This window comes from Taudactylus pleione, unplaced genomic scaffold, assembly GCF_031769625.1.
Source record: "Taudactylus pleione unplaced genomic scaffold, aTauple2 ptg000013l, whole genome shotgun sequence".
NCBI lineage: Eukaryota > Metazoa > Chordata > Amphibia > Anura > Myobatrachidae > Taudactylus > Taudactylus pleione.
The window spans coordinates 2160514-2172790 of record NW_028284416.1 but is presented as its reverse complement, the minus strand read 5'-3'; the positions used below and the strand labels follow the sequence as shown (position 1 = coordinate 2172790).

Genomic DNA, 12277 nt, shown 5'->3' with positions numbered 1-12277 from the left:
GTTGTTGAAACGACCAGCAACACAGTATAGGCAGCAAATTCAACTGGTTAGGAGGAGCCAAGTCGGACTGAACCCCACTCAGATGTGGCCTTTCCTGACCAACATCCCATCTTGGCACCAGAGTCCAGAAACCTGGCTGTAGTCCAATGTGACACAGGGACAGACATGGGGCCAGCTGAAATAGTTAAATTGCACAGAAAACTCCTATGTCTAGCAGGATACCTGTGGGAGACCCGCTAGTCCCTAGTTTATTCTCATGGCAGTAGATAGCCTCCAAGCAAACAGGGCAGCAGTATTGGTATCCACGGATACGGAACATGCAGCTCAGGCTTTGCTGGGTGTTTTAAATCCGGCAACCGTTAATCGATGGCAGCCATTCTGGAGGTTAATGGATGTAGCTCCAATCTGTGGGAGTCACAAGTTAGGCAGAATAGGAGAAATGAAACCTGTGCTTAAGCAGGAAGCTTAGGGTAATATAAACGCTAATACCGCCCAGTAAATATAAGCTACAAAATGTCTTGGGGTGGGGCCTTACATGGTCATTCGAAGGCACAGAGGGGCAGACTATGGGGCTCCACGTGGCTAATGACACTATATAAGCCATGTAATTGCATACCTGGCACATGAGGTAGGGGCTATGGCAATCTGTTGACTGATGCATACCTGATGACCTGGTTAACGACCTTCATGACTTGCTAAGAGCTAGTTAAATCTACAAGGGACTTTGGGCTATTTGGCAAATCCCATACACCAGGAAGGACGATGACCCCCTGTACAGGTTCTTTGAGCTTAAGGAGATTCCCTTCAGGATTAAGAGTGCTCCCCACCACATTCCATAGCGGACCATATCCTGGCAGGGGGCCAAGACTTAGGGGGAAATGTATCAAGCCTTCTAAAGAGTGGAGAAGTTGCCCATAGCAACCAATCAGCTAATACTCATTTTATAGAATGTACTTGATAAATGCTGGTTATTAGGCGATTGGTTGATATGGGCAATCTCCCCCGAGTGACAACTGGTGGGGACATGCAGGCATAATAAATCAGACAAGAGAGATGATCCTGGCTGAGTTCCATTTGTGTACAGTGATTGAATAGTAAACTATTTATGGTTAAATATAATTATTTGTCTGGGCGTGAAAACGTGCCATACGGGACTGGGCCTGGTCATGGGCAAGTGTCCCGGTAAGTGCTGAATTTGTGCAGGAGTTATAACGTGTTAATTCCAGGTATACTACTCATCAGTGAGTGCAGGTAGGTAGCCCAAGACTGTCCCGTTATCAGGACACTAGCCACGGTAATAAGAACCAAAACATAGGACGCTCTCCTTGTCAAGTCACTCGCTATAAACAAAGGCACTACTGGGACAAATGAAGACCACGTCTAAAATACTGATCCTTGAGCAACAGTTGGTGGATGTCCTCCTAACCCACTAGATACCTCCTACAGCAGGGGTGGTCAACAGGTGGCCCTCCAGCTGTTGTGGAACTACACAACCCAGTACGTCCTGCCACAGTGTTGCTATTACGGCATGCTAAAACTGTCAGGGCATGCTGGGATGTGTAGTTCCACAATAGCTGGTGGGCCGCATGTTTAACACCCCTGTTCTAGAGGATCAGTTTTCACTACTGCAATGGTTGAGTCTCCCCTGTATATTTAGGCGCTCTTCATAGTATTCACCGGATTCTTTGTTAGTGACTAGTCCCCAAAACAAGTTCCGGATAGTCTTTAGCGAGATCCTGTGCCCCTTCCTGCCAGGAGAACCCACTCATTCGTTGGCATGTTGTAGGTTGAGACCTGGTCACATAGATGTTATACCAACCCAGCACCTTGGCCTCTGAAGTGCTCCATATGTACACAGACCGTTGCCAGATACAGAAGAGGTGCTAAAAGCTTCCCGTTCATCCTAATACTCGGGGAAAGAAAAGGTGGCGCGAGTTTCCATTGTTAACCAGAATTTGTAGAAAGTTATGAAAAGTCCACATTTTTTTTTTTTTTTTACACCAAAAACTTATTTTATTTAAAACTATATATATATTACACATCCTTATCTTCAGATGCATTTAAGATTTGTGTGTATATTCCCACACCTTACAGTTTTGTTCACGCCACAAGGTTCCTCAAGCATCACCAGGCTTAAATTAACCCTCTCGTCACCGATCCACGCAGAGAAGGCAAGCACTCGTTACAGTTGCACAACAGCTGACGCGTTTTACAAATTTCCTTAAAATCGATTCGCAAAGAAAAAAAAAAAAAACCTCCCCTCCCATCAGTGAAACCATTTGCTGAAGATTCCTCGAGAGAGAAGTTAATCAGGCACATTTTAGTCTAGGCAATAAATATCATCCCATCTTTTAAGACGACGCATCATGGCTTGCGTGTGCCGGGGATTTCAGACATTCGCTTGCATCAGTCTCTAAAAATTAAATGCAAAGTTGATTTTGCACCAGAATATAGCAATTGTTTAAAAAGTAAATGCATAGGGGTGGGTCGTATACACCGATTTGCTAATGAAAAACAATCTGTATTGTTTCACAGTGGATAAACCACTTGTTCCATTGGGTAGATTGACTGAGCCACAATTGGAGGAAGGCACACCATGTCACAAGTCTTCAGTGAAACGCGTCGTCCACGCACATTACACCCGTCAGGGTATCACTACGAAACACTGGTCTTAGCAGGCGTTACTTGACAAGCTGACCACACACTGTCACGTGATTAGAGGCATGTACGGGGGGGTATCGAACATCTCCGGCAAACCGAGTCCTTCCTTATTCCATCGCCCGGGTTGTGTCCTTTTAGCGAAAGGAGCTGGAGAGGCCGGAAATCTAGAAAGATGGCTCCAGATGCCCAACTAGAAGAGCGGATTGGAAGAGACCTCAAGGTATGAAGGAGTATGTAGTTAAGAGGTGCAGACAGATAGAGCCAAACAGTCAAGCAACATTGAGTGTGAAATTGTACCAAGAAAAGAGACCACACCGAAGGACAGCTTATTCATTTCCTGTTTCATATGTGAGACACCAAAACCAGAGATACCGGACGACCTCGGGAAAGTTGATAAACCGTGGACACTGCTCAATGTCCGGTCACTGGGGTACGAGACGGAGGGTGTTAATCAGGAAGGGGTTCAGGTCCTCAGAATTGACCGCTCGGTGCAGTGATGGTTCCGATGCGCTGCGCTCTAGTTTAGGAAGGGCCCGCTGGAGAAGTTCAATGGAAGAGAGGATCTGAGAGATAGAAAAGGAAGAGGAATCTCAGACAAATGATGGATCCGTCCAATAAATATACAATAACAACAACAACAACAATAAAATTGTTCCTATAGCGGGTGAGATGCCGACACATAGTGGAGGAAAGAATTTTGTGGGCTGAATCAATGTGACATAACAGAGACTATTTCAGGAAAGCCACGTAATACGGGACTTCTTCACTCAGGCGGCTGGAGCCCAATCGGAGTCATCGTAATAATATAATGCTGCAGGGATTTTCCTAGACTCCCTACAGACCCTTAGTTTCCGTCAATCTCCCATAGTACACTTATCTACTCCCAAAACCTTACTGATAACTCTTCATGTGTCATAAGACTCTCATAATACAGAAGAGTAGGGGCTCTGGTCAGAACCAAAAATGTTGAAGACAGTCACAAACCCCTAATGTTTCTCCACGGCCTGTACAGAGCATTGACACAACACTATGGCCCATAAGTAGCAGCCTGCCTAAACCTAAGTCCCCCAGAGGGGTGCCTAACCCTCCCTCCCCCTAGCCTAACCCTCCCGGGGGGGGGGGGTGCCTAACCCTAAGTCCCCCTCGGGTGCCCTAAACCTAACCCTCCCCCCCTGCAGCTATCCGCTCGCGGCGGCCGGCATCCCTTCGATCGGGATGCCGGGCGCCGGTCTCCCGGCGTCGGGGAAATGTCAGGCGTCTACATCTAGACGCCTGACATTTCATCCCTAACCGGGATATGACAGTCGGGAAGCCGGCTGCCGGTATTAAAGCAGCCAGTTTCCCGATTGTATACCCTGTGTCTAGTACCTACAAGGCTTTATCAATGAACGTTTTTGAGGTTGCCTTGCCATTAATGCGCCTTATGTAGGATAACATGCGAGCGCACAGGCCGTATTCTTGATCGCTGGATACACCGACTTATTTGTTCATGGTCTGCAGCTCACCTGGGGGAATAGCGGCCTCTCCTCCCTCTTGTATTTCAGGCAGTTCACGAGGAGCCTTTTCATTGCTTTGGGACAGTTATTAGACACTTTGCTGAGGTCAGGACTGAGGTACCCGCGACCAACCATGAAAATGATCTGCGGATAAAGAGACAGCGGGATAAAATGATTATTAGTTGTTTCACAGACACCTGCACAGAGCTGGCCGGGGTGCGCGCTCGCAAAATAGAGATGACCAAGGCTCAAACTCGCAAAACAGAGCTGGCCAGGGAGAGCCAGGGACCCAACCAAACTATTCCTGGGCCCAAACTATGGGGCAGCTTGTGTACTCACGGCGTGCGATGGGACTCTCTGGCTGAGTGGTGGCAGACATTAGCATATTTTCGCAGCAGAACTGCGTGCGATTAAGGAGCTGCAATGGCGATCCGTGCTGAATCAGTCCCAGTTACAAGTTATAGCCGCCTACAGCCGTAATCTAACTACACCTCTTCCCGGCTCGGTCACTGACCGCCACCTTGTGGTCTAACCACGGAAGTATCCTCTTCTCTCACCTGGTCTCTGTTGTTTATATGTGCATAGGGTAATAGTCCGGCCACCAGCTCGTACAGGACCACACCATAAGCGTAGACATCGGACTGGAAGCTGTACGGGCTATTTTCCTGCATTCTGATCACCTCTGGGGCCTTTCAGATAAAAAAAAACCAAAAAATTGAGAAAAGGCCAAATATAAACAAGCATCACGTGGATCATAGCACAACAGACCCAATACAGAGCCACGGACCAGCGCTGGAGAACCTACCATCCATAGGATGGAACCACTAAGCTGCTCCACCTGCTGTGATCCGCTCCACCGTGTCTTTACAGTGGCCAAGCCGAAATCGCCGATCTTCACGGTGAGCCCCTCATGAAGGAAGATATCTTTCACAAACAGTTAAGGACGAGATTTAACGGTGCCAACATATTAATGTAAAAGACCAACACATCATCTGGTTACTGGATATGCAAGGGTTAATGATGCAGCAGTGAGGTTACAGTGAGGATGTGGGAAACCGCTATAAATACACAAAGCAAAATAAAGCAACGTTTCTACGCAACCTAGGGTGCAATATCCCCGATACACCACCGATGCCGGATTAGTAATCGTTCAGCCATTAGATGTGCAAGAATCCATTCCCAGATATAACAACGGGCCAGACAGACCCCATAACGTCTTACGGCAACGCAGAGGCTGTTCTAGATTACGTGGGAGGATACTGTTGGATTTCAGGTCACGGTGTATGATATTCTTGGCATGGAGGTAACTGGAAATTAAAGGACAGTAGAAATAAGTGAGATACAACTGTAACAACTTTGTGCGTTTATAGATTTACTTTACATTGAGCAAAACGCGTTGGGTAGATGCAATACAGAGGCGCAAAATGTGACCAGCTGATCTAAGACGAGACTAGGGGGTTTAATTGGTAAGCAGCAGTTTGTGAAATTTAAAAGAGTAATGGTAGCAAAACACAGGGGAGCTTTGCTATTAAAAGCATTGCCCTTGTAAATTTCAGTCTTAATGACGCTGAGAAGTGGCGACTTGGTAAATAAACCTCCTGATCTTCACCACCCAAAGCAGGTGCTAAGTCCAAGTCCCCTAGTGGAGTAGCAATGGCTGTAAGCCCCTCCACAAAGGGAAAGAACGGCCAACTTCTACTTATCCCCAAACGCAGCCATCTTGTACTGTAGCCCAGGCACCCTGGCAGAAATATAAGTGCAGGCTACAGCATATAGACATCTTTAAGAAAAAAAGCACATAGTCTCTAATTACACCGTATCAGACATGTAAACTCAGTAAACAACCACCAAAACCCTATAAATAAAAAATTATAATTTAAAAAAAAAAAAAGTTCTGCGGTTTTAACAAAATGTTACGGTCAATCTGACGGCCATCTTATCGGGCAGTCCCCACACACGGAGCGATCCGTTGGCCGAACGCCCGATATGCCGGTACCCCCCTCCCGCACAGCGCTGCAAGGGATGGTTCATCGATCCCCCAGATCAATTGAACAAGCAGAAAGATTTTGAGGAGAGACGGACGACCCCACGGGAGTGCGCAGGGGACGATATCATGCCCACACACACAAAACGATATAGCGGCGATATCGTTCAAAACAGTCGGATCAACCGCTATATTGCTCCGTGTGTGGGGCCCTTTACTTGGCACTATCCATTATATTTCAAATCTGCCTTAACCTGAGACAGCCACAAGGTGGCGCCATAAGTGCGGAAGTCATGGTGTGAACAGGCTATTGCAGTCAGCTTTAGAAGATGAACACATAGAATGAGACAGACTGAGGGAAGTTGGGAAATGCTCAGAGAGATCTAAACGCAGATAGAAGCAGATTGCACACAACACAGGAGGCTTTGCAGCGAGAAGCTAAGGCCGATCACTCACTCCATGCCCTGCGCTGTCTGGCGTGCGATGTCAATCAGCTGGAAAATGTCGAACCGCGTCTCGATCACGTGCAGATGGCGGTAGAGGCTGCTTCCCTCACACCACTGGGTAATTATTGCAAAGTTTGGCCTGGTCATGAATCCCATGAAGAGAAGGATGTTGACATGACGCGTTTTCCTGGTAACGGCAAAACGCATCATTAGAATCAGACCCAAAACATTAAGCTGTGGGGTTCAGTGGCCTCCGTGGCCCCTTCTCCCCTCACCTGAGAACCTGCATTTCATTCTTGAAGGCCTGGATTTGTTCTGCTGTGGGATTGGTCACTTTCAGTATCTTCACTGCCACGTCGCCGTGCCACTTGCCACGGTACACTGTGCCGAAGGAGCCTGTGCCGATGCGTTTCTGAACCAACACTTCGCTGGAGTTCACTTCCCAGTAGTAACTCGAATCCCGGTAACCCAACTGTTTCTGTAAGAGCAACATACAAATAATAAATATGAAATAATAATAATGCTATATAATTATACTACATAACAATAATAATAATAATGAAAAAGGCTATATATTTTAGCCCGGAACACAGCCGGGTGCGTGAAGGAATATCGTATCTAACGTATTACGTTATGAGCCTGAAAGTGCCGACCACTCACCACTTTCTTCTTTTCGTCTGAGGCGGAGGTCTTTCGCTCTCTCGTGGGTTCCACGGGCGACTTCACCGGCGGAGATTTACTCCCAAGAGGGACGCCACCTTTGGGTGTTCCATCCTTAGCTGAAACCACAGGATACAACATTCATGAATATAATCTAGGAGGAGGCGTAATTGCGGGACAGACGGCACAGGGCCGCTCATGGGAGGCTAAGAGGTGGAGCAGGATGTATATAATAGCAGGAGGGTACAAACTTGGGGGAGTGGTGGGTGGTTTGAAGACGAGCTGCGTGACCAGCGTACAGTGGCTGGGGGAGGGGACAGATTATGGGAGATACAGTGTGGGGAGATTTACAAGAAGAGCACAGCGGTTGGGAGGGGGGCTCAGAGCGGAAGGATATACTGGGAACAACTTGTGCACAGAAGTAATACAGACAAGCTGCGAACTTAAATGGTTTTACTCACGGGTGCTTGCGGAGCTCCTCAGCGCCTCCTGACAGAACGGAAGAGAGAACAGAGCATGTAAATACAATGAAACCATCAGCTCGTTATTGTCTGTGTCCGGGGTGAATGGTATCGGAGTCAGTTACAGTCTATATGGAGAGAGAATGTATCGCTGTGTGGGACAGACAGACAGACAGACCAGTGTGATGGGACAGGGGGTGATGGCAGGTAATACTCCTAGACCCCTCCTCTACTCATAGTGGGGTAGATGTTTTAAGCCTTGGAGAGAGATAAAGTGGACGGAGATTAAGTACCAACCAATCAGCTCCTGTCATTTTTCAAACACAGCCTGTAATGTGACAGTTAGGATCTGATTGGTTGGTACTTTCTCTCTCACCAAGGCTAAGTACATCTCCCCCACAGTCACTAGATGTAGCTGTTACATGTTCCCATCACTACGTGAAATACACCCCCTAAAGAAATACAATTCTCCCAGGTATAATACAGTTCTCCCCTGGGAAAGGAAACGTAGGTACTCCTATCATTGGCAGTGACAGGTAATGAAGAATAAATAAAATCTTACTTCTGTGCTTTATATAAACATCTATAGATAGTACCTATATAAACAGTGAGTTCTGGTATCATCACCTCAGAGTGTGCTATGTACTATAAGGTACAGCGCTCCTCACTATTATACTGATCGCTGATATTAGAAGTCATCCTGGATTGCTGAGGCCAGTATAGGGGGACTTGGTCTCCTTGGTGACTTCTAATATCCCAATAATCAAAGTAAGGCGTGCGTCACCCATATAAAGGAGAAGCAATAACCAAACATCCAGAATCTGGGGAGGATTAATGAGAATGTTCTTTCTAGGGCTATGAAGGAAGCGCAGTGAGGGGAAAGATAGAGGTGCTGAATACGGATATAGATCCATCTCCTGCTACTGCGGTTTCTTCTTCCAGACACCACATACAGAAAGTGTGTACCCAGGAGACAGTCTCCAAATGATCTAATCAGCCACCAGGAGGCTCCACAACTATATATAGGGTTCACATAAATACTACCATGAAAAACTAGGAGACCAAAGCGATCTGTAGTTTGCTCAGGCAATAAAATCCCTGCTGGTCTCACACTGGGTCATACCAAACACACACACATTCTACTGCTAGTCTCACACGGGGTCATACCAAACATACACATCCACCTGCTAGTCTCACACCGGGTCATACCAAAACACACACATCCCCCTGCTAGTCTCACACCGGGTCATACCAAACATACACATCCACCTGCTAGTCTCACACCAGGTCAAACCAAACACACACACACATCCACCTGCTAGTCTCACACTGGGTCATACCAAACACACACATCCACCTGCTAGTCTCACACTGGGTCATACCAAACACACACATCCACCTGCTAGTCTCACACTGGGTCATACCAAACACACACATCCCCCTGCTAGTCTCACACCGAGTCATGCCCAACACAAACATCTTTGCTAGTCTTACAGCGGGCCATACCAAACACACATCCCCCTGCTAGTCTTATGCCGGGCTATACAAAACACACACATCCCTGTTAGTCCCACACTAGATGGACCATACCAAACACAGACAGCTCCAGTCTGTCCACCTATCCTTCAGCCCCTGAATGACAGATCCATGACTAGTTTGCCAGTTTTAATGGTCACCTACTTTCTATTCTTCACCCAGAAGTAAATAGCCTGCATACAAACATCTTGGCCTCCGTACAGAAGAAGTGAGAAGCTGTACGGGTCGTCCTGCGCAGAAGGGGCTTCTGCTTCTAGAACAGTAACAAAAGGTCAGCTCCCTCCCTGGCAGGGTACCTCAATAATGGAGTTATCCACGGGGCCCGTGGTGCTGTCAATATGAACGTTGGGGGTGGAGGTGGAGCGATGCCGTTGCAGGGGTTGCCCCTCGCCAGGGAATGAAAAGGAAGCAGCTCCTGGGTGTTGTGTCCGGGGGCTGCGGGAGGGAGAGATGGAATGGGGTGGGAACCAGGCAGAGAAATGAAGAGGAGAAGAGTATGACCGTACCGACAATGACCACAGGGCCTCATTACCTGGTTGGCTGCGGGGTGTAGGGTTCATGGATATTGCTGGGGGAATGTTCGGCATACATTGAGAAATCCTGATAACTGCCTATCGGCCTGGAGAGCGACAGACAAACAAGAAGCATTAGGACAATACAGCTGAGAATGAGATGTGACTGGGGGCAAGCGTGTGACGGAGAGCGGATTGCCTGTCCTGTTCACAGCTTTGCCAATGACCAACGATGGTGGACTGTCCTGATCACATTGCTTAGGTTATCAGAGGAGATGGGACAGGGATAGAGAGGAGGGAACATAAGCAACAAGGGCTGGGTAACGCTCCAGTACAGGTTATTCATGTCTCTTATTATCCAGTACCCGTAGGGCCATCACATCAAACAGGCAGAATTGTTGTGCAACCTCTCTTTGCAGGACACAAAGCAAACAGGGAGCGCTGGAGGCCCCCCCGAGACAGACAAAGAGGTCATCCCACGGACAAGCGCTACCGATATGTAGGGGTGCACATTAAAGCTTTAACCTAAAAATGTAAAGCGCCACTAAAAATTCAAAGTCCGGTGTGTTTAGCACTTTATATTACTGACCCTTTACATTCTGAAGTCAAACTTGCTGGGAAGGGCCGGATTGCAAAGCTGCCGCTTCGAAAACGCCCCCCATAGTCTACTTTAGCTTGGCAAAGTATTTTCTTCTAATTATTGCTATTCTGTTATTTGTATTGTTTTCCAATGTCTGCCGTGTTACACTTGCAGTGCGGCAATATCTAGTGATTAGTCACAGTAAACGGACATTTATTGTACTTGCATTACGCAAGAAAAATACAGAAGTTGTCATAAAATCATAGCGGCTCCGAACCTCGGACCTGCGCCGCCTGTTGAACGAGTTCTGCTTGCTCTGTTCTCTGCGTAGGACATGGGTGCTCACTGCGGTTCTGCTGTTAAAGTGCGTTCGTCATGGCAATCGCAGGCAGCTACTCCGGATATCCTGGAACACTTGCAGGAACTGGAATTTTCCCAGCAATCAGTGTCCCACAAAGTGATCGAGACTTACAACATGACGCGCCCGTGTCTTACTCTTCTGAACGGGCAAAGGGGTCAATTTGAGTAGCGTCAAACTGCGAGTGATGCCTGCGATGTGCCATTGAACACCAGCAACGGCACGCTAAATGGCACCGATTTGCTGCTCAATTGCGCATCTTAGTTAGCAGCCCCATTTGCTTTAGAATACGAAATGTAGGGGTTGACGCATAGGAACCCATTCAATCGCCGCTAAATGAATCGGCCCCATTAACTGAACAGGCTGGCGCAGCAGGAACGGGAGGGGGGGGGAGGGGGGGGGGAGAGAAGAGGACAGGTCTGATTGCCACTTACTTGGGCAGCTTAGCCATGTCCACGCACGCCGTGGGCACCTTACTACTGCAGTGCTGGTGAAACTTGTAGCCGCAGGTCTGGCAGCGGAAACCGTGAAACAGAAATTTGAGGCAGAAGTCGCAGAACGCCAAGTTAAAATGAGTCTTCCTGACCTGCAGCAAGGAATTGTGGGACAACAACGTGTTATTTGGCGGCAGGAGAAATAACGATAAGTAAAATACGGCGGGTAAGATGACGGCGCTGGATTACTCACAAAATTGTGCATTGACAGAGGGACATCAGCCAGGACTTCCACCATCAGCTCCTCTCCCACCAGTGGTGTAATGTCCGTCTCCCAGTCTGTTAGGGTCTTACGCCTGAAGGAGGAATATAGGGAAGGTGGGGGGCGGGGGGGAGAAGAGGGCATTAGTGTGAGAAAAAGCCGCAGAAACCTATAAGGAAAAACATATTAAAAGTATATTACTGACTACAGAGCTGAGTGACATCAGCGCGCTTCTTATTCAATGGTTACGTGCCGTCTATATCGAACCCGGGCACCTGACTGATAGACTACACCCCCGTGCATAGGGACTCCATCTATAAAATGGCTGCCTCACTGTGCAGATCTCAGAAGCACTCGCACCACAAATGTATACAGCCCGTAAGAACATTCCTGTCAGCCATCAGACCAATGTAGCAGCATGGCGTTACATAACCCACCGTACGCCCGTCTCTGAGATGTGTTAGAGGACCATGATGTCAGGTTCATACTATGCAGAGAATTAAGCTTCTTGGTGCTTACTGACAGAAGCCCATATGCCTCGCGGAATATTTATAGCAATAAATATATAAAAAGACAAACTATAAACAGATTATATTTTCTTCCTAAGTACAAGACATATGCAGGGCCAGACACTAATCTAGTATATCGATTGCATTGCTTTGTCCCATCTTGTATCCATTACAACCATGACACATCCCTATACGCAGTATATCCCCCATAAAAACATCTCCTTCTTTGGACCATACCCGTGTAGAAGACGATAGACCGCGCAGCACTGCTGGTTCAAACCGCGCACTTTCAGAGCCTTATCCAGCGAGTCGTAGACGGTCATCCCAGACCGGACGTTGACCTGTCAGCAGACAGAATATCATGAAAGGCAGGAGGAA

General features: G+C 47.6%; 1 protein-coding gene across 4 annotated transcripts in view; it reads right to left on the bottom strand.

Annotated features, from left to right (window-relative positions):
* Nucleotides 1–2207: 2207 nt before the first annotated feature.
* ARAF (A-Raf proto-oncogene, serine/threonine kinase) overlaps nucleotides 2208–12277 on the bottom strand; it is a 32728-nt gene continuing 22658 nt past the window's right edge. For all 4 annotated transcript variants that reach the window (XM_088469894.1, XM_088469904.1, XM_088469913.1 and 1 more), the window contains exons 4-17: nucleotides 12137–12240; nucleotides 11382–11484; nucleotides 11129–11280; nucleotides 9777–9863; nucleotides 9541–9679; nucleotides 7709–7736; nucleotides 7248–7366; nucleotides 6863–7065; nucleotides 6598–6774; nucleotides 5418–5464; nucleotides 4963–5081; nucleotides 4715–4846; nucleotides 4167–4301; nucleotides 2208–3224 (exon numbers count right to left, since the gene is read on the bottom strand). In XM_088469894.1, coding sequence (XP_088326020.1) covers nucleotides 3084–3224; nucleotides 4167–4301; nucleotides 4715–4846; nucleotides 4963–5081; nucleotides 5418–5464; nucleotides 6598–6774; nucleotides 6863–7065; nucleotides 7248–7366; nucleotides 7709–7736; nucleotides 9541–9679; nucleotides 9777–9863; nucleotides 11129–11280; nucleotides 11382–11484; nucleotides 12137–12240 — 1686 coding nt within the window. In that variant the 3' untranslated portion in view covers nucleotides 2208–3083. The remainder of the gene's footprint in view (nucleotides 3225–4166; nucleotides 4302–4714; nucleotides 4847–4962; nucleotides 5082–5417; nucleotides 5465–6597; nucleotides 6775–6862; nucleotides 7066–7247; nucleotides 7367–7708; nucleotides 7737–9540; nucleotides 9680–9776; nucleotides 9864–11128; nucleotides 11281–11381; nucleotides 11485–12136; nucleotides 12241–12277) is intronic.